General features: G+C 50.6%; 1 protein-coding gene across 1 annotated transcript; it reads right to left on the bottom strand.

Moving 5' to 3' along the window:
• Positions 1 to 1,388: 1,388 nt before the first annotated feature.
• On the bottom strand, positions 1,389 to 16,788 carry HDAC3 (histone deacetylase 3). Its single transcript, XM_075510106.1, has 15 exons — positions 16,652 to 16,788; positions 16,305 to 16,387; positions 11,381 to 11,523; positions 9,988 to 10,069; positions 8,891 to 8,947; positions 8,740 to 8,795; positions 6,538 to 6,671; positions 6,171 to 6,251; positions 6,005 to 6,078; positions 5,707 to 5,771; positions 5,272 to 5,361; positions 5,097 to 5,155; positions 4,582 to 4,661; positions 4,053 to 4,210; positions 1,389 to 3,760 (listed from the first exon to the last, which is right to left on the bottom strand). Exons 1-15 carry the CDS (start codon positions 16,704 to 16,706, stop codon positions 3,691 to 3,693), a joined length of 1,287 nt encoding a protein of 428 aa, XP_075366221.1. The 5' UTR covers positions 16,707 to 16,788; the 3' UTR covers positions 1,389 to 3,690.
• Between the last annotated feature and the right edge of the window lie 5,766 nt (positions 16,789 to 22,554).

Here is a 22,554-nt window from a genome sequence, read left to right as displayed (position 1 = left end):
CGCTGCCCATCCTCCCCTGAACGCCGAGCCGGCAGCCCGCGGCAGAGGAACCGCAACACCGGCTCCGCGAGACCAGCCCGCCCCCGCCTCCACGAGCGTCACGCCGCACATGAATATTCATGAGGCACCGCCTTCCGGCCCCGCCCCCCCCTCCGCGCGCTCCCCCCCAGGGCAGGGAGTGCATCCCCGGCGCCTCTTCCAGGCCTTCACTGCCGCAGGTAGGAGAGGCTGAGGGGCTGAGCAAAAAGCAAGAAAAAACAGCAAGAGAGGAAAAAACACGCTCTAGCGTGTTTTCACCCTCCCCTGACCCCCGCTCCACATCCATCACTGCAACTCAGGGCAGTCCTGCACCTTGTAAACTACAGAGTTGTACAAGCACATGTTCTCAAACACTTCCTACGGATAGTTAAATCAGGCCTCATTCAATTTCAGTTGTTGCCAGCCCATCCAGTGTTTTAGGAAGCAGCCTACCAGTCGTTCAGCATCAGCAGCAGGAGGTGCAGGTTTGCCACCTTATCTGGGATATCTAGGTTGGTGCAGGGGTTGTCAGACTCATGCTGGTCATACCCTGGCACTAGGTGTCCATGACTGGGCAATGCCAGGGGATAAATGGTGGTCTAATGTGGCTCCAGTAGCCTTGCAAATACTGGACAGCAAGTGTAGTGCATGCTTTTTTATTTTTGACAGCTCTGCTGCAGTGCAAAAATACAACTATAAGGAAAAAACAAAAATCTCTACAGACTGATCCACATTTAGAAACACAGGTAAGATGATACTCTAGATTTCCAGCCCTGTTTCAAAATACAGGACAGAACAGGGCTCTGAAGAGAAAGCTGGGACAGTGCTGACTGGCAGGGAGGGTTGCAAGGTAAGTTGATTCCCAACTTCACAGGTAAGAGAATTACAAGGGGAAAAATTCCACCACCACCCCCAAGCAAACACTGCCTGCTACCCAAGGTGGGAGCTTGGATTCCCCCGTAAATCAATTTTGCTACAGGAGGTGATGACAGCAGCAGAGGGAACAAGCCAGCTCTCTGACACCAGGTGAGATGGCAAGCTGGAATAAAACAAGTTTATTCTCTATTCAGACACAAAGCGTTTCTTTTTCACAAGTCTGGCTAGTCACTGGAGCAGCATTTTGTGTCTTCTGACTTGCAAAGATTTTCTTGGCTACAGAATACTAGAAACAAATACAGCTGACCAAACAGGGGTCAGAGTAAGGTCCATCTAGCCCAGAGCCCACTTCACAGCAGCCAAATAGCAAACGCAGGGATGGTACAAGCACAGGGTAAGCACACAGCAATACTTCTCCAGAGTACTCACCCAGTCACCAACAATTTGCACCTAGAGTGTCTTTGTATTAACAACCTTGTTCCCGCCCCCCCCCCCCCCCCAGTCCCTTTTGAAACCACATTCACAGTACCTAGTGGCAAAAGTTTGCATGGCTCAACTAGGTGTGTGCAAAGCAACCTTTCGAGCTGGCCACTTTCAAGTTTCATTTGATACTCCTCCAATATCAAAATATTTGGAGAAACCCTGTCCGACACTTGTGGTTTTATAGACCTTACAAATCCTTTCCCAGCTCAGTTCTCTCTCTCCAGCTGAAGAATTCTCATCCATCAAGTCATTCCTCATACAGGAGCTGTGCTACACCTTTCATCATCTTTCTCCACATCTAGTCTACTTCTACCATAAATTACTTCTCTGGGCACCTTGTGGGAGTAAGACTGACTTACAGCCTGCTTCACGCTGTAGTTACATGAACTGTAGCTCACTTGTGGCCAAGCTTCACCTCCTCCCCACAAAGCTGAAGCCTTGGGCTGGTGGTTGTGTAAACATCCTAACAGGAATAAGCATCGCCTGTGAACACATCAACAGATCTGGGTCAAGCTGGTGTCTCCCTCTGGCCGGCACCTACCATGTTAGATACCTTTGGTTCAATACTTTTTTCTTTTCTCTGTCACGTTTTTCCACAGGTTTATTGGCAGAGACCCAAGAGGAACGTCAATCCATGCAGGCCACCACAAACTTATTTCATAAGGGCCAAATGTTGTGGACCTGGGGAGGGGGAGTGAAGAGGGAGATAGCAGCAGGTCTAAAAAATGAAGAAAAGTAGTCACTAATACAGCCTTTAGGAAAGTGAGACTGCAAAGAGCAGACTCTTATGGAAACTGCAACTCAAAGAAACCATGATATTTAAAACAACTGCAGGAAAGGTTTCTTGAATCAGCTCTGCAGCTTTCTGCAAACCTTTTACTGGAATCAGAGGCATAAGAAAGAGTGTCCACCAGCCCACATGTCCTCTTGTAAGGGAATTCAGGGCGCTCTCCTCGTTGTGCACTGATGCCCAAAACTCAGCAGCGCACACTTTGAGGAGCTGAATGCCCTCTATGCATTCAGACAGGTCAGATGGCAGAGGACGCTACCCTGCCAAGGATGATAGGCACGTTCTCAATCCTTGGGAGGACAAGAGCCAAAAAGGTGTGAGCATTAAACAGACAAACAACAGGTCAGGTAAGAAAATACTGCCTCTTCATTTAATGTTTAAAGACACCAGTAAACAAACAGAACAGTACAGACAGTCAGAGGCTAAACTCCTCCCGCCTCCCCAAATAGCACACTCCAAACCACGACAGGTACCAGGTGACGACTCAGGGGAAGGAGCAGCAAAGTCTGGGATTTGAGGGATGGCCAAGAGAAATCTCTGCTGTGTGAGGGCAAGACGACAGGACTCAGAGGAAGCAGCTTCCCTCACCCACAAGCAGAGCAATGTCTCCGGGGTACAGTCAAGAGGGAATGGTTTCCATTGAACAAGCAGCCCAAATCTCTTGCTAACATACAGAAGGGCCATGTGTGAACTTGGAAAACACATCTGGAAGCTACATTAGAGGTACAAGACACGCTATGTACTGACCTTGGCAGCCAAACCTCTGTTCCACAGTGATTTTAGCCTCTCGAAGAATAAAGAAAACAGGGGAGTTAGGTCCAACTTGGCAAAGTGTTGCAGTACTCATTTGTGAATGCAATACTGAGTACAGGGGGAACGGACAAGACTACGCTCTGCATACATTCTTCCATCCTGCTCCATCAAGCTGCTCCCTGCTGCAGGGACACTCCTGACCCCTATCCCACAACTGGCCTTGTCTTCTCGAATGGTTTTCCTTGAGCTGTGGAGCATCAGATGGCTAGAAGGGACATCAGGAAGCAACCCTCAGTGCAGGCTTCAGAGGACAATTGACTGGGTACCTGACTGGAGGGCCGGGAAGAGCAGGATGTATCAGGTGTTGCTGCTGAAGAGAGGCAGAGATCATAGGCACAACCACTCCAGCTCCCACCTTGCTGACAGAAGCCTGCATCGGAGTTACAGGGGTGACTGAACCAGCATGGGTCAGGCTCAGCTGTGGCACAGCTGCCAGCCAGTACACAGCAGATTTGAGCGCTACTTGAATTTCCATTTCCCAGAGCAGTGACAGCTGGAACTGTAACACATGGTGGAAAGTAAGGAACACATTTCACTGCTCTCTGCCTCTCCAGGTAGCAGAAGCCTGCAGTGGTGGTGTTTCTGCTGCCACTACATGCAATCAAATACAAAGGGAGGGCTAACTGGCTCCTGTGTGGCACAGTTATCTGCTCCAAGCACCCATGTCCAATGCGGGACCTCTCATAGTCCAGAGCCCCACACAAGAGCCCTCAGATCTCAACGTCACTCTCTTTGTCGTTATCGTGGTCACCGTCATAAAACTCGTTGGCAGCTTCAGGCCTGGGGGAAAGACAATCACTATCAATGAGGAGAGCCCTGGCACTCTTGGGGCCAGAGAAGAATGCCTAGGTCACACTGCCCAAGGTCAGAAGATGCCCTGCACCCAAACACCCCATTAAATGTTATGTGAGGACACCATGGATTTCTACAGAAAAGCTCCCTGGATAAAACCAGGGACTCCAAAGTGACTTAGTATCTGTTCTAGGAAACAGACCGTCTCTGGTATATCATCTGCCCATCCTAGCAAGGACAGAAAGGGAAACCCATTTCTCCAGCACAAGAGAGCTGGTACCTGCTGTAGTTTTCCTCAGAGCCTCTTTCCTCTGGATCAGGCTCATCTGTGCGATCATAGCTGAGCAAGTCAGAAGGGACATCATGGATCTGCACACTGGGAGCATGGTTCAGCATTTTCAGATTCTCAAATATCGTCTGCCTGATCTGATCCAAGTACTATGTAGAAAAAAAACAGAGGGATCACTACAGTGAGATCTGGCAGTTTGCAGAGTCACAACTATCAGCACTGCTACCTGCCTGCATCATCTATGTGGTGGCCACGAGAAACATATTTGTGCAAAAAGCTATTTATCAGAGCAGACGAGGTGGGAGAGTGAATTCAATCATTGATACTCAAGCATATAGAAAACAGTAAGACAACCCAGCAAGGTTCTCTAATGCTATGAGACTTCCTGACATTGCAGTAGAAAGGCTCTGCTTGTTCTTTGTCAGCTTTCTGACCCACAGGAATTCCTTGCCTGGGCTCTATCACCCACAGGGTTTTGGGAGTACATAGCTCATATTGCAATAAGGCTGCAAGCACTTACCTGCCTGGAGTTCTGATTTTCAATCCTCGTACTGACATCAGGATGAAGGGTGAAGTCTGGAGCAAAGTATTCAAAGTACTCTGTGATGGAACGAGCAAGAGGGTTACAGCACAGAGGCAAGGGAGCCCAGCCACCAGCTGCTCTGCTCTGCAGGGAAGCAGAGCTCACTCTCCCATCACACTAGGGGTGACCAGACCTTAAAAAGCACAGTGACGTACAGCTCTGCAACCACAAGGAATTATATGAAACAACAGAGCAAGCAAAAGTAATGCTCAGGTCACTCAATAGGAAACAATCCAAATTGAATGATACATGACACAGTAAGAGTGTGTCCTACCAGCAAAGCCTACAAGTGGGCAGCAGGAGATGACTAAGGCCATCTCTAGATCAGAAATTGCTGTCACTTTGGCCCTGGTCTTATCTCTGGTCAATGCAGAATAGAAGCGTTAATTCTTCAGCTGATATAACAAATACTTTAGCTCAGCTAATGAGAAGAAACCAGAACTCCAACTTACCACTGTACGGGAGCTCTTCGCTAATTGCTTCATCTACAAGCAGTGACGTTTCATAAGTCCTGAAAACATGGAACAAGATGAGCTCAGTCCAGAGAAAGCTATGTGGTGCATGCAGGGACAAAGCCCACAGCAACTGCTTAACCAGTGACCTTCAACAAGCACAGAAGAGACTCACCAGCATCGTGCCACATTGCGGACTGTGTAACCACCTCCTCCCAGTACCAGCAAGGGGATGTTGAAGCTCTTTACATACTCCACGCACTCCCTAGAAACCCCAAACAAAAAAATACCAGAGCTGTTAACTGCAGCACACATTCACATGTCAAAAATGCCACCGTACACTCAAACCCCACCATGGCTGGTGCGATACACATGGAGTTCAGGGCTTCCACCCAGGGAGTCAGAACCACGTGCTACTCTGCAGTGCCTTGTACAAAGCCTCATTCTGAGACACCCTCCTGTCACACAAGAGTTAAAAAAACCTCAAAACTGCTGGTGCTGCTGGAAGGCTGAAATCAAAGCTCAAGCCTCACAGCAGAGGACTCAGAGCCCTTCAGACTAAAGGGCAGTCTTTTAGCTAACTGCTCTGCCCCAGCCCCGCTGTACTTACCCATGTCCTCTTATACTGAGGTTAAAACAACCCAAACGGTCGCAACCCAGAGAATCAGCACCGCACTGGGGAACAGAAAAAGAACAACTGAATTTTTGCTATGGAGGCTTTGCTTTCCAGACATGTCAGCATCCCCACCCCTTGGCCACCCTCATTCACCAGAGGGTAACAGACGGAAGCTCAGCTAGGACACACCAACCCTGATCCCCTGGGAACAGAAGGTAACACATCGATAGCACACCCTTCCAACCTACAGCCTCTGAAAGGGATGGACATGTGCAGAGGCTTGATTTCTTACCTGCAGTACTATGCAGGTGGGCTGATAGTAATCTACCACCTGGTTAATGACTGGCTGGAAGAGGTGTTTATAACCTTTGGAGAGAAAGGTAGATTAGTCATGGCTCTGGAACAGAAGGACCAGCAAGTGTCTGGGCAAGGAGAAATGGCAGAAAACACCTACTTACTTTGGTCATCAATGCCATCTCGTAGAGGCACGTTGAGACAGTAATAACGACCGCTCTCTGCACCAACTTCATACATGTCACCTGGCCAGGGAAAGACAGGAGAATCACAACAGATCTGAGACTTCAGAGCTGGTGTGGAAAGGCCAGATCTGGTCTGGGTTGAGATCTCTGTTAACCTAGCTAGAATCCCTCTTTCTTACAAATGACTACACTTCTGTTCCTTTCCTCTCTAATTGCTTTTCCATGCCCTTTTTTCCATCACTTCTCCCCACAGCTCCAATTTTGTGATTTTACATTTTTATACTCCAGCAGAGCTTTCAAAGGATTCTGAAGCAACCAGGTTCACACTATAAGGCAAAATACATACCTGTACCAGGAAAGAAATAGTTCCCATATTTATGAAATGACACTGTCATGACACGGTCCGTCAGGTAGAAAGCCTCCTGCACACCATCTCCATGATGGATATCAATATCAATATACAGAACACGTGGGTGATATCTGTATAATACAGGAGGAAATACAGTATTACTGTCTGCACCACACCCAGCCTCACTATTGCCCACATACCTCAGTATCGCCTAGAGCTCTGAAAACCACCACTGACATCTACCTGCAAGCCCACTTTCCAAAAGAACTCACCTGTCCCACTCCAGGCATATCAAATGGCTTCAGATACGTGACATTTGTATAGAGTCAAACACGCCCCACCACTAAAACATTTTCTTCTGATGTGCTTGGAAAGAGATACTAGAATAAAAGGTTTTCACACGGGGCCAGAAATATCTTGGAAAGCACATAATAAAGAAAACCTATTTTAACTACCTGGGTGTTAGAAAGTTGTGGGGTTTTGTTTCCCCTACAAACAACGTGCCCTTAGTTAATTTTTAAGCGCTCCAACGATTTTTAACCATATCAGGAAGTTAAAGGTAAGCCAGCCAAGGAGGAGGTAGGAACACTTACTTCCTCCACATGCCAGTCTACTGGCAGCACTATGTCCCAGCTGCCTAGCACCAAGAACACCAGGCTGGACTAAACTTACTGGAGAAGCCGCCTGCTGGGTCACAGAGACAGAAGGTGAAGAAGGGGAGATCATCACAAGTAAACACATTGGGGTAATGGTCAAAGCTGATGTGCTGTTGAGCACTGGAGACGTGGCCCTAAGCCATCCCTGCCTGCCAGCTCTAGAGCTGTCTGCTCAGCTGGAGATAACTTCTCCAACTTTTCCCAAGGAAATACTGCATCTGGTCAATCCCCAAAGAACAGGGGATCTGGCATCCATGCCAAAATCCTAGGGGACTGGGGAGGGACCTGAAAAAACAAGACAACATTGAAGCAGAGAGGAAGAGCATGTGGTTTGTGCCATCTGCATTGGAACCATGGCTTTAAGCATGTCTGCAGTGATCTGATCAAACTGGGGATAGTGCTGACCCATGCTGATTGGCAGACCAGTACCTTGCCTCAGTCTCCCAAGAGACAAACTATTTAAGGCAGCCCAGATTATTCATCTTGTAGACAAATGACAGCAAGGAGAAAAAGGGGTTGCATACACACAGCCCTTGCACACTGGTAAAGGAAGAAAATGACCTTCTAAGAGCAGAGGCACCACAGTACTCCCATGGTGGGAAGCAAACTCAAGTATGCAGCCACCTGCTGCAGAAATGGTTCCTGGAAACAGGGAACAAAAGAATAGGGACATATTACAATCTCCCATGAGGGGCAACTGGGCTGTATTTGAAGCCTCTGGCATATGGGACTCATGAGTTTAGAAAATGGTTGCGCAGAGATACACTGTGAAGACCTGAGGTTCCAAACACAAAGCAGGGAAGACTGGCAGAGAGGACGGAGGTACAAGAAACACCAGTACATCCCATAAATCTGACTTTGAGAGCACGTAAGCTTGCCACCAGTCATGTAACTTTCTCCGGTCAACCCCAAATCTTTTTTAATTCCACAACAGGTTGTCGCAGATTCAGTGACAAGGAGGGCATTTGAGAATACAAAAAGAAAAATAATCACAGATTAATCCAAGAAACAGAAGATATTTCTGTAACTCTTCCTCCCATTCTGAATTTATTTTTCATTTTCAAAACAACAACAAAAACAAAAACCCCCTGACTCTTTTCTACTCAAAGCAAGTGTCCTTTGATCATCCATGTGTTGCTCAAGTCGTGTTAAGCCGCTCAAGCAAATCAAGAAAGATTTGAGTCATTTAACTGTCTCCAGTGAGCCATAATTTGCATTTACCTACAAAAGGCTCACTGTGACAAAAACACTGAGACTCAGGAGACCCCAAAATGAGTATTTCACAGATGGATAAGGAGAAATGGAATTGAAGAACTCTTCTGCATCACTTAAGCTGCATGCAACAAAACTGGAGTCAGGTATTCCAATTCTCAAGGCCCCCTTCTTGTGCCTAAAGAAGAGGCCAGGTCAAAAATCAAGATGTTGGCCTTCCTGGACTCTAGAAAGGCAAATGAGGTGGGGAAACAGAGAGAGAGAACAGTGAAGCAGCAGAGGGAAACCACATGCCAGCCAGGACAGTACTGCACTTGCCCCATGTCCTTACTTGAGCAGCTCCAGAATGCCAATAACTATGTCGTTAACGTAACAAAACCCAGAAGCCTGCAAGACAGAGAAAACCCAATAGCATTAGAATGGGATCAACACAGAGCCTGGGCCTCAAAGAGACAGAGGAGTATGCAGATTTGCCTCATTACCTCAAACTTTTTGGCATGATGCAGGCCCCCTGCCCAGTTTATTGCAATATCACAGATCTAAGAAAGGAAATACAAGTTAATTTAAGGTGACAACGTGGTAGCAACAACCTTGGACCCACTGCAACCTGCCCAGCCCTGTGGCCGACAAACACCTTTCTGTCCTTTCCTTCTCCTACGGAGGCCTTTCCAAAGCTCCATCTTGGTCATTAGCCCAGCCAACAGTTTTGGTTACATCATGTCCATACTCGATTAGTCCTGTGCTCTACATTCCCTGTTAGATCAGAAAAGATCATCTCCCACCACCACTGCTCCCCTTCCAGCCAGCAGCAGGCACAGTACCTGGCACATGGAGTTTGTTCCTGCACTTGTTCTTCACACTCATTAGACCTTTCTCAGGTCTCTAAAAGACTCAGACCTCTGTAGCTTTTTTTGATACCCTCCCGAGGGACCCTCTTCTTCAGACCTTCTGCAGGATCTCAAGGAGCAATGGTTTTAAACTAAGGGAGGGCAGATTTAGACTGGATTTAAGAAAGCAATTTTTTACAGTGAGGGTGGTGAGGTACTGGAACAGGTTGCCCAGAGAGGTAGTGGAGGCCCCATCCCTGGAAACATTCAAGGTCAGGATGGATGAGGCTCTGAGCAACCTGATCTAGTTAAAGATGTCCCTGCTCTTGCAGGGGGGTTGGACTAGATGACCTGTAAAGGTCCCTTCCAATCCAAAGGATTCTACGATTCTATGATCTCATTTAGTGCATTTCCATAGTGCAGACCTAGCAGCAGTCTTTAGGTTTCCCAGCAGCTGGTTTCATTAAAGACTCCAGGTTTGTTCTACAGCGCCGAGAGTACTTTGTGATTTTAGTACATGCAGCGTTAGTATCCTGTGGCTCCCTCTGGATTAAACATCTACTAAATGGTTGCCTCTGACAGTACAGGAATGGTCTCAAGCTTAACAGTCATACAACACCAGGTATTTACACTGCAACACAGCAGTGCTTGCTATGTTGTTTTACAAAATACATCCATGAGGTTCTCCTTAAATTGAAAATCAGTTGGCTTATGCCTGTGTTTCAAAAAGATAAGCACATCAGCTCAGTTACCTTGTTGTTCAGCTGTGTTGCTCCCTGCAGTGAGGCCCCAGTATAGCGAGAGCAAAATTCGAAGAGGCCTGGAAATACTGGGCTGAAAAAGAAACTATGACTCAAACACAGAACAACTTCTCATTCCTCCCCCTTTCTCCAGAGTAAAGCCAGGAATAAAATTGTCCAGGGACATTACCTGAGCAAGATCAAAACTCATTCTCTGTCACAGAGTTAATTTGGGATCACTCTGACCCTGCTTATAGCACACTGAGTACCAGCAAGTGAGCAATCTGGCTGCAAACACAATGGGAAACTCAATGAATTTGATAATGATTACCAAAGCTTCCAAGCTAGTCCTGAAAAGGCTCCCCCCTGCTCACAACGTGTGCTGGTGTCTGTCCTGCAGCCCTGCTGACACATGCCCAGAGCTAGGACATGATGTGAGACACTGCATCAGAAGAGGGGAGGACTGGTCTGCTCCTGCACTATCTCCCCCCCGCTGTACCTGGAAGATCCTGCCCCCTCTCTGCTTCCAAGTGCACAGCCCAGCGTGCAGTACACTGCAACCGGAGATGAACACTGCTCTTAAGACAGTGCTGAGGTCTGATCCATCCCACCATGCAGAGCCAGCCCAGGCACCAGGAGAGTACAGAAACACAGGATGTGGAGCCCCTGTGTCACCAGCTTGCTGGCATCACATCACAAATTACATACATGGACAAGCAATGGCTTAAAGACTGTGGGGCTTTATTTCCCCTTTCATTTCTGATAAGAAGATGGTTTCTGATCATCAGAGCAGCAAGGTTACAGAACAGTCTTCTGATTCTCAGCCTAAATATTAAAAACTAAGCTATACTAGTATCTTCTTGGGATAACACTGTTCTCTAGCTAACATAACTCCTCCCATGCTAGTACTTACAGCTTTCCTCTCCACAAAATATATTAGAACAATCTTACTCTCTGACAGCCCCTATAATCCTCAACCAGACAAGGCATATTGCTATTTCCTCAGTCACCCATAGAGCCCTTCCACATATTTCTTTCAAGTTTCATCTCTCACGAGCATTAAAGACTGGAACTGAATATTCTCAACAAGATCTCACATAGTTTTGTACAGAAGCATGAGTATCTCCTCAGTTCTACCTGAAAATCAGGCTCTCAAAGCTGTCTTGAATTTAACATACACATATTAAGGTAGCTAAAATGACGGGCAATTATTTAAAAAAAGTTAGCATGTTGAGAAGAACTGGAGGCTCTGCAAGAACAAGTAGAGACACAGTCTCTAATCCAACAAGCTTACAGCCTAAATACAGATCTAAAAAGGAGGACTGCAAGATCTAAAGAGAAGGGAAAGGAATCAAGGAGGTTCCAGTAATATACACAGGAGGGACACGCAGCACAGAGCACTCACCAGTCATCGCCCACGTTGAAGGCGTTGAGGCTCTTGGTGAATCCCTGCATGTTGTTGGGACTCACTCTCTGCAGGAAGTCTATGTAGTCCTCAGAGTGGAATCGGCACATGTCATGCTGGGATGCCTGGTACGGTTTGAATACCTTCAAGAGAGAAAGGCAAGACTTATTTCCCATACAAACTCGCGTTTACTTTGGCTGCAAGAAATCTCAAGCTAATTGACAAATGACCTGTATGAGGTATATCAAAAAATGTTCCAATACATTGGCTTCCTGACATTCATGTTCATTTAAATTCAACAAGTTGCTCCACGAAGCCTGCTTTCCTACTGATTTTTCTCTTTCAGCCATAAACCCATCTCCTGCCTCTCATAATAACTGCAGCTCTTGCCACATACTCTGAGGCCCTCCTTCCCCCACTGCACACACCCCCCTCCTTTGGCAAGCCAGCAGAATAAAACAGCAGAGTTCAAACTACAGCTTTTTCTTCACTGGGGGACACTATTCCCTTATCAGTCACCAGCTTTCATATAATTTTAAGACCTTGATATAGGGGTGGTTTCAGTCCTTCTGCAGATTTGCCTGCAATGGGCTGATAGGTTGAAAAGTTATTTGCAGAAAGCTCACAGGCAGACGGAAGAGTTGCATAAGCTTTGTTTCCTTTGGAAAGCTGGCGAAAAATGGTCAGGGAACTCAATGGATTCCAATTAAAGATCTTGTGACAATACAGGCTTGCCAGTTTGGCACCTAATGCACATACATCAATATACAGGAAGTTAAAAATTAACACCACATACCTGGCGAGAGGAAATTAAAGTTGTACTGAAATCAATAAGAGATCTTTTTTGTGTTTCCCAACTTCTCTTAATTAAAGCATACACTTTATAGAAAAAGTGGAACACATGAAAAAAATAGTAAGATGCACGAGCTTGTCTCCAAAGGGAAAATTTATCAGGGCAACCGCACCAATGCGCCTCTTTCCTGGGCTAAGCAGGAAACATGTTAATTTTCAGAGACACAATATACCCTAACAAACATGTCTCCTTTCCTCAATTGATCTGTATGTCGTATGGATAGATGGGGTTTGGTGTTTCTCAGAGGCTGCTGCCTCTGACAACTCCAACAAGGAGGATGAGGTGGCCCACAAGCATGAGCCATTAGTGCAGCTGCTAAGGGTGAAGGCAAGACCTATTCCCCATGAGGGCTCTGCATAGGTACCTCCCAGGAACCCAGACAGCTGATTAAATCAAACAAGACCAAAACCAATGCTAAAGAGTCCTCATGGAGAAGAAATAACTCTTACAGGATATTCAGAGGCTCTCTTGGACAACAAAAAGAAGGGACGTGAAAAAGAAAACCAAAAGCTTCAGGACTGACTCAGCTGCTGGCAGAACGAGAAACCTGCCTTTCACCTTTCACCCTGCTCCCAGCAATCCCACCCACCCACCCTCCTAAGCAAGGTCTGGCACTCAGCCCCCTCTGTTTGCTGCCTTGTTTTTCTAACTCCACAGAAAACTCTCCTGGCTTTGCCGAGTTATTGAGTTGCATCAGTTCACGCAGGGATCCAACAGCTTCCAGATACAGCACAAGAAAGGCAGCAGGAAGATGCAGTAGAGGAGTAGAGAAGGTGAGCAGCAGGACAACCCTCCCTCTTTTGGCAATGCTGAGCCTTGGTTCACCATGTTCTTGTGCACTGCAGCCACAGATAAGCTAGGAAAGGTGTGAAGAGGCGAACCCAGCTTGATAGGATAGCGGCCTTTTATTTGGAGGAGACAGAGAGGGCGGATAATGATGTAACCACAACATAAAGTTAACAGGACCTTTTATAGTCACAACTGACCATAATCCCCGCTTTTATTTGCTGCTAACTTTGCCAGTCACTGACTGTTCAGGATGAAGTTTCCTCTGTGGTTTTGAGCTTCATGATGGCATCTTGTGGAAGATATAACCCCCAAAAAAGGGTTTCAAGACCAAAAATATGGCGAAGTGTACAGCTCTGCCTACTGCCCCATTCAGACATGGATTTGACATTTAAAAGTGTTATGTCAGAATATGCTTTTTGCTGTTTCTGCAAGAAAAATCCCAACCCTAGGGAAGTTATTCATAGAAGTTCATACATTTACAGTAAAAATCTGAAAGATAAATTCTGTAAAGATTCCATGTGCCCTGAGTGCACTCCAGCTGCATCCCCCTGCGAGCACAACAGCAGGTCACCGCGGCTGGATGCGATTTTACTAGGGAATTATATTAATTACACAGGGAAGCTTTTCTAACGTTTAAACATACCAAATTAATTTTATATATTGCATCAAGGAACTGTTCCACTGGTCCTTTTTAGCACCTTCCTTTAAAAATTGATATTGTGCTTTAGTTTTGGGACAGCTTCTTTTCTACTTGCTTTCACTCAATCCATAGATCTCTCACCACAGAAGCAGATATGCTGGCAGTGAAAGAGCTTGAACTTGAGCCCATGCCAAATGCCAGGCACTTGTACAGTGCTAGAGATAATGACAAAGCTGTGCAGCATGGACGGGCAGGTACAAAGCAGCTGAGATCTAGCTTTTCCCTCTGCCCCACTTGTATTGGTTTGGCTGTTCAGACTTTGCCCTAAAAAATAAAGAGCAGGAAAACTGTACTGCTATCAGGCTTGCAAGAATTTTGCACTTTGTGCTGCCCATATAGTGGAGAAGACACTGTGAACATGCCAGAACAAAAACCACTGGTCTAATCCTGCTCTCTTGTGCTCACAGTGATACAACTTTGATTTTAACATTGCCCGATTTTCAAGTGCTTCAGAAGTGACCTTTAAGGACAGGCTTTTTTGGTATCACAACAACTAAGTATTTAGTCAGGTCTTTGAGGGTGCAGTCAAAGTTGGTTTTGCTTAACATCTCATGGTGGGGATGAAGGAACCTGGGAAGTTAATCATAGTCTGGAGAAGTGCCTGGCCTAGCTGGAGAGGGACTAGAATTTGCACGTTTCTGCCTGACAGCTCTGCACGATCACCGTATTTTCATAGCAGCTCATGATTTATCCGTAAAGCATGCTGCAGATGTGAAAACGCATCACTGAGACAAGTTGATCACGCTTTCTTCTCCACAGCCTCAAAATAAGCCCGAGTCTATTACCAGTTACTTGCAATCATCTACAACTGCAAGCAACAATCTACAGTTGAGTTCTACAATCATTTTGAGAGCACATGCCTTTGAGTAATCTGTGGGGTCATCCAGTTCAGGCTCATGAGTAACAGGGGAAGTGGCTGATTTGCAGCGTCACATGGAGCAGAGCCCGACTGCAGAAGGGTGAGGAACGTACATGGGATGCACAAGCACAAAGAGGAAGGATGGGGAAAAGTCACAACAAAGCTCACAGATCACAGTTTTGTACCCATTTTTCACCTCCCCTCCCTGTTTACTAGCAATGCACGATGACTGTGACAGAAGCGCTCTTCACCTCTTTTAACAAGGTAATTCCCATGAAAAGACACCGTAAATGCATGTATGTCCCTATATATACATATATATAAATACATACATATACGTACATAAAACCAGAAACGCCTGGAGCTGTAGCCTATAATATTTAGAATAACATTCTGGGTAGCGGCCTTTCCCCAGGGCACATCAAACAGATCACAGGCTGTGGAGACAATAGGCAGCAGCTACACCCGGCCCCTGGATCAGATAGCATAACTTGGAACCACACCAGTCAGCCCAGGAATTAAGTTGCTCAACGGTCCAAAACAGCTTAGAAGCAATCCTGCTGCACCAAAAGCGAGAATAAGCCAACAGGAGACAAAACAAGTTGCCCCAAAACAATCAGCAGCTGCGGGTGGCATGTTCTATGCATCAAAAGGGGGGCAGAAGCCATGTCAAAAGGGGCAGAACAGTAGAAGACTTTTACCACTCCTGCCTTGATCTTGCATCGTCAAGCATTAAGTTACATGCCCTGTACTCCTAAGAGCTTTTCATCTGCTCTGTGCTGCAAGAACAGGCAGAAAAGTGAACAGGGATTCTAAGGAAAGGAGCACAGTTCAATGCCGTTTGCACAAAGTGAAATAAAATACCTCACAAGACAGGTACCACACATTCGTAGTGATATCATCATCCCAAAACTAGTTTGTTTCTTGAAAGATTAAGACTTAAGTTTTCTTTTTGATTATTGCTACATGCTGATCATGTTTTACAAGGTTTACACAGGCTAGATATCAGGAAGAAAAAAATCTTTCTAACAGTAACAACCGGAGTGCACTGGACTAGGTTGTCTGAGCTGGCTGGGCAACAAAGACTTCGAAGAGCAGGTTGGACAACCATTTATCAGGTATGAGATGGGATTAGTGAACCCCATTAAGGCACCAAGGTGAATTAGGAAGCCTCTTGAGGGTTTTTTTTTCAGCTTTACTATTCTACAATCACATGGTCCACAGTGGGTGGACCCACAATGGGTCCTTCATAGAAGGGGCTAGAGACACAGAAATTTCATGTATGGTCCCCAGTAGCACTGCTGCAGCTCCAGGCATGGCACTGTATGTACAAGTTTGAACAAGACACTGACAGCCAATGATGGTGCCTTTCAAATCAGCTCTGGGTGGTATGGTGGGGGCTCAAGCTGATGAAAATGCCTGAGACTGCTTAAAGCCTTGTCTGCAACAACTCTGTTACCTGCTGTGCCAAAAGTGGAGCTCAAGGAGAGGCAGAGACACAAGAAAGCTGTGAAGAACCTACTAACATGGTCCAAGCCTTAACATGGAGGCCACGACTGAAGTCAGCAGGACAGCACACAGATCTCTGGCACCTTTCACACATGCCGAAACTGAAAACATCCACTCTGGCGGCTGCCTGCCCAAAGCCACCTGCCGCAGCCTCTTCTTCCCCCGCTGCCTGGGGGGGACGACCCCGTTAGACCCCAGGAGAAGCGCCACTTACGATCATCTTCTTGTAGAGCCCGTAGTGCAGGACCAGGCTGTGGGTCAGCGCCAGGCGATGGGGCTTCATGGGGTGCCCCGCTCCTGGAAGGCAAACGACACGGGGAGTCACCGAGGGGAGACACCAGCCTCCCGCCCCCCCGCCGGGGGCGGGCCCAGCGCAGGACCGTGACGGGGCCCGCCGAGCCACCCCCCACCAGGGCCGCTCGGCCCCGGGACGCGGTGAGGAGACCGTCCTCAGGCCGCCCCGGCGAGCCAGGGCCGGGCTGGGCCATCCCCCCGCTCCGAGCCGGGACTGGCCCCTCCGTCACTGCCCCAGTTCTCCTCCAGGCCCGCCCCCGCCCGCACCGTAGTGGAAGTTGCCCACGTCCGGATCGTAGAAATAGGCCACGGTCTTCGCCATGGCGGAGACGCCGTAACCCGCCGCCTCGCGCTCCCGCTTACGTCATCACGCCGCGACCGCGCCGCGAGCCCACACCTGCGCGGAGCCGCTGACAGCGAGCGACGGACGGCGCCGGGGGGCGTGGCCGAGGGCGGGGCGAGCGTCGCTGCGGCGCCCCCGCGGTCCTACCGCCTGCCCCAGCACCGCCAGCTGCCCCCGGTCACCCCCAGCTGCCTCCAGTTACCTCGAGCCGCACCCCAGTCACCCCTTTCTGCCTCCCAACTACCTCCAGCTGCCCACCAGTCACCCCCAGCAGCTCCCAGTTACTCCCACCAGTTACTCCCAGCTGCTCCCAGTTGTCCACTGGATTCTCTCCCATAACCCTACATCTGCTCCCCAATCACCCTCAGCTGCTCCCAGTCACCCCTCGCTGCCCCTCACCTACCCCCAGGCACCCCCGGCTTCCCCCCAGCTGCCCCCAGTTACTCCCAGGTGAACCTAGTTACTCCCAGCTGATCCCAGTTGCCCACTGGATTCTCTTCTGTAGCCCTACAGCTGCTCCTAGGCACCCCCAGCTGCTCACCAGTTACCCCCACTTGTCTCCCAATCAGCCCCAGCTGCCCTCAGTCACCCCCAGCTGCCTCCAGTTACTCCCAGTTACTTCCAGTTGCCCACTGGATTCTCTCCTGTAACTCTACAGCTGCTCCCCAGTCACCCCCAGCTGCTCACCAGTTACCCCCACTTGTCTCCCAATCAGCCCCAGCTGCCCTCAGTCACCCCCAGCTGCCTCCAGTTACTCCCAGTTACTTCCAGTTGCCCACTGGATTCTCTCCTGTAACTCTACAGCTGCTCCCCAGTCACCCCCAGCTGCTCACCAGTTACCCCCACTTGACCCCCAATCACCCCAGTCACCCCCCAGCCACCACAGCCCACCTGCCGAGGGCTCAGGGGATGGGGCAGCGGGGTCCCCGTGTGGCACCCACACCTTGCTGGGACTCGTCCCCTTCCTGGGAGCAGCCCACCGAGCTGTGAGGGACGGGGACCACCACCGCCGACTGTCACCTGGCCAAGCAGCCCTCCCAGGTCCCACCCCACCAGGGTGCAGGTTCTCCCGACCTCTGGCAGCCTCCAAAAACAACCCGCCGGGGTTGGCAGGGAGCGGGGACAGGGAGGCACCGCCAGGCAGGCAGAGAACAAAAGCCGGGCAGAAAATTGCCTTGTATAAAAATGCAGCCGTGGAGAACGGGGAAAAACCCTGAGCCTCACACAGAGCTGGTGAGGGATGGGGACGGGTTTGTGCTGGAGGTGACACTGGCAGAATCTGTTGCCTGTGGGCTGGAAAGAAGAAAGGATGAAAGGAGCAGGGTAGTCTTGCCCAAAGGCTCGGACAACAAATTAGCTGAAATCAGTGCTAGGTGAGGACCTGGTCCTGCTGGTCTCCTGCCTGATTGCTTCCCGTGGGCAGGAGGTTGGGGGCGAAGGATGCTGCACTGGAGGCAGGCTGCTCAAACCACCTGCAATAAAGAGGAGTAGGCAAAGGGCAAGGACCCCCAAGGGGCATGCCAAGAGCCAGCTGAGGATGGAGACCACGGCAGGTCGGCACTGGGATGTTCCCTGGCTTCTCGGCAACAGGATTTTGATGCTGGGTAATAAATATAAGGGAGGGAAACCCCTTGGCGTGCAGCAAAGGGAGCTGTATGCGTGCATTGCCCGGAGTGCGTGGAGTGAGGCTGGCGGGGCAGCAAGGCAATGGTGGGATGGCATGGGATTTTGGGTGCTGTGCTGGTCACAAGCAGGTGCGAGAACGTGTGTCAAGGTGTGATTAAATAGTGGGATTATTAAATGATGCTTCGGGCTGGCTCTGCCACTTACTGTGGGGATGCTGCTCCCTCCATGCTGCTCCTCGTGCGTGTTTCACTTTAGGATGCCAGCTCCCAAGCATGGAGCAAGGATGCTCCAGGGGATGCCAGGACCCTCTGGCTGTGACCCCACAGGGCACAGCTGTGGTCAGGGATGCTCAGAGCTGTGATCCCTGGCACAGTGAGCACTGAGCCCAGCACCTAATAAATAGACTTTAAATGGGCTGAACAACAAGGGTGTAGCAGCAAACGTGTGGAGCACACTGACGTCTCGGTGGGGGCTGCTCACTCAGCATGACAATCACCTGGTCACTGCTCTGCAAGGTGCTAACACCAGATAGCATATGGCTGGGGCCACCAAGCCACCCGAGCGGCACGGCTGAGCCACCTGGCTGGGGGAGAGGGGCAAGGAAAGGAGAAATGCGTCCCTGCCCCCAGTGGGATTTGCTTTGCTGGCTGAGCTTGCTCTCTGGAAGCTGGTCGCTGGTCGGCATCTTCACAGGTCTTGGAGCGATGCAAAGAAAGCATCAGAGAGGGATATTTTTAGATGCTCTTTGTGCTCAGAGAGCAAAAACACGCTGTGGTTTAAAGGCCATTAGCTTGCTGGGGATGTTTGAAAAACTTAAATAAGAGCTTAAGATTCAGGAAGATGTTTGACCCGATGGGATATAGCATTTTTGCAGAGATGATGGCAATTTTTGGGCTGAGCATCATAGTGGAGACCCCAGGAGGATCCTGCACGCGGGATTGCTAGAGTCGGGCAACATGGCCCATTTAGCTGCCACGTGGACAACCAGCGGGGCCAGGGTGGATGATCCCCAGAACGGGTGCATGCGCGTTGTTTGCGGGGTGATGTCTGTTGTAATGGCTGCGGAGGAGGAACGGGAAAGAGAGCAGACGAGGTAACGTGGTGATACGCTAGGACTGAAGCCAGCTGCAGGACAGGGCAAGGGGGGACAGTGCTGTCCCTCCACCCTCTGCTCAGTTGCTTTGTCCCCTCCCTCCCCGGCCACCTCTTGGCCCAACAGCTTAAAATTTAAGGGCTTCCAGGCAATGTCATGAGAGGCACCGAAGCCTCCAGGGGTCCCTCCAGGATTCATACCTGCACCCACCAGGGACCGCTGAGTGGGTGACCTGAAGAGGAAGGGCAGGAGGATGGTGGTGGTGAGTGGAGCGAGCAGGCAGCAAGTGGGCAGCTGCCTGTCCCAGAGCTGTGGCTGGATTGGCGTTGTGTCTCAGCTTGTGCTGCCTTGGCTGGTGGGGTTGCACAGGATGGGGACAGGAGCTGGGATGGGGGCAGAAGGGGACAGAGGATGCAGAGTCCAGCCTCTGGATATGCCACGAGCATCTAGCCCACAGCCGTGTTCACACCTCCTTGGCATGGTGTGGGGCTTCGCCTCACGCAGGGACTGTCCCCACTGGCTGGGATGGACATGGCCAGCCTGTTTGGGAGGGAGAGCTCGGTTGCGTGGATTCATGCCTGCTATGCTGGCTGGTCTTGGGGCAGAGAGGAGTTTTGGTGTCTTTCTCAGGTCACCTGCGAGGCGCTGTGTGGGACAAGGCTCATGGTCTGGCCATAAAAGCGCTAACAGGGTCCCGCAGCAGCATGAGGATGGAGCAGCCTGGAGGGATGCTGAGGCCAGGGTGGTGGAAGCAGGATGGAGATTGGGGCACGCGATGCCTCGGGGGAGCATCGGGAGGAGAAATGTGATCAGCTGGGACAACCCAGCTGTGGAGCCAGGTGGGAGCATCTTGACAGTAGCGGAGCCCTCTCCTCATCCCAGTTCACCCCACACAGGGCCAGGATTTGTCCCCAGGCGGGCTGCTGTGCCGTCCTCCCTCTCCCCATCCTGTGCTCCCCGGGTTGTGGAAATGCTTGGAATGTGGAAACACCAGAGGTCATGGGAAAATCCGAATCTTCCCTCGAAGCAGGGAGGGCTGAGCAACTTGGGCTCGTTTTGCCTAGCAAGGCTGAAGGGTGGAAGGCAGGGTAGGGTGCAGCAATGTGTCGGGTGGGCGGGAATGGCCGGGAATGGCCGGGAAGAGAAAGAGCAATTTATTGTGCAGGACAGCGCACGTGGGCATGAGGAAAATGGGAATAAGCTCACCATGACTGCATCCCCTTGGGGCTCCGCAGGAACCCAGACCTGCGAGGTCCCCCTTTTGAAAGAAACAAGGGCAAGGAGTAAACTGCCTTTAACGTCTTGATCAGCTGAGACTCGCATGATGTTGCAGCTTGTTGGTCCAGCATTAGGAGACCTCTGCTCTCCTGCAGCCCTAGGAATGCATGGCAGGAGCAGTAAGTCTTGCTGCCATGGCCTTTTCTTGCCATAGTTGATCCATTTTAGGGCCTGTCTTCCTGCCAGGAGAGCAGACAGATGGGTGGCACCTGTGATGTGGTGACCTCCTGAAGTCACGGTGATGGAGTAGGCTCCTGGGCTCCTGAGAGTTGACTCTTGGTCACTTGCAGAGAGGGGCAGGAGCCCTCATCATCACTTAGTTGAAAGCCTGGAGGAGTTGCAGGTTGCCTCACGGCAACATGGAGTGTGGTGGGATAATTCCCACAAATGAGTATTTATAGACACTTAGTTAGTAGAGATGGGGTGGGAGGGATTCCAAGGGTTGCCTGTGCTTTTCAAGACCTGGATGGAGGACTGGCCACTGGGTGAAAGACTGAGAGGAGCAAGCCTAATTTGCAGTAGCAAAGGAGCGTTGGGTGAAGCCTCCCAGAGGGAGGATAATGTGGCGGAGATGGAGAAGGAGGTCACAGGACTGCCACGGCTGGAGATTTTGAATGGCTTATGCATCCCTTTTTCAGCCAGGAGGGAGAGGCAGTTGGCCTGACACAGGGTGTTGGGCTGCGGGGTCTTCTGGGGCTCCTTTTCCACTATCTCCTTGGTGCTGTGATCATGGTGCAGGTGTCTGCACCCCTCTCCCTCTGCACACGCTGGTGTGGGAACGGTCCTGGTCTTGCTGAGACCCACTTCCACACCTCTGTCCTCCCATTGCCATGGCTCAGTGCTCTAAAAATTGCCAAGAACTTCGGAAAGGAGGGTGCCAGGGGAAATAGGGGCTGGCTTGCATTCAGGCGAGGTTATTCACTCCGGGGCGGGCAGCAGCTTGCCAGCACCGACTTCCCTGAACAGCACTCCTGCTTGCTCCCTGCTGCAGCTGCTGGTGCTTCCCTGAGCTTCTCTCTGCACCTTCATCTGCCGAAACCACTTTGGAGAGATTTTTCTGGGGTTGGGACAGGCGGGTGCTCTTGCTGGCAGACAGCGGCAGGCTGCCGCAGCAGCCAGAAGCAGCTTGGCTCCTTCCCGAGGAAGGAAGGCAGCCGGGAGCCGGGGGGCCGGAGGATGCTCGCCGTGGTCCCCAGCTGCGGGGATGCGGGGTTGCTAGGAGGCAGGTGAAGGTGAAGAGGAGAGCGCTGCGGAGGACCGCAGGCCCAGGTACCGCTGCAGTGGGGACGGGGGCCGGCTGGGGGAGACCCTGCCTGCGCCGGGAAGCAGAGCCGGAGAGCGGCCGGTCGAGCGTTGAGCCCCCGGGAAGGGAGACGGGAAAGCCCAAGGGAGACGGGGCGGAGGGAGTGAGCTCGGTTCTGCGGGCGGACGATGCGGGAGCTGCCGGCCGGCTCGGCCCTCTGCCAGCCCGGCTGCCGCGGCTCCCTGCCTGCCCTGCCTTTGCCTTTGCCGGCGGAGGCCCTCGGCCGTGAGTAGCGAGGGATGCGGGGGGATCGGGCTGGCACGGCGCGGTGAGGATGCTCATCCCCCCGCAAGGGTGAGCGGGGCGATGCCGCCCTCTGCAGAGCCCGGGGGAGGCCGGTGCCCTTGGGAAGCCGCCTGCAAGGGACGGGGGAGCGCCGCAGCCCGGGGCCGGGCGGGCCTGCAGGGATGCTGCCACCGCTGCCCTTGGGATGCCTCTTGCCGGGTGCGTGTTGGGCGGCGGTGTCCTTGGGAGACCGCGCCGAGCCACCTCCAGCCTGCCTTCTCCTCCGCGGGTCCCCTGCCTCG

Source organism: Mycteria americana, chromosome 8 (assembly GCF_035582795.1).
Source record: "Mycteria americana isolate JAX WOST 10 ecotype Jacksonville Zoo and Gardens chromosome 8, USCA_MyAme_1.0, whole genome shotgun sequence".
In the NCBI taxonomy this organism is placed as follows: domain Eukaryota; kingdom Metazoa; phylum Chordata; class Aves; order Ciconiiformes; family Ciconiidae; genus Mycteria; species Mycteria americana.
The sequence above is the reverse complement of the archived record's forward strand: the minus strand, read 5'-3'. Positions and strand labels throughout refer to the sequence as shown.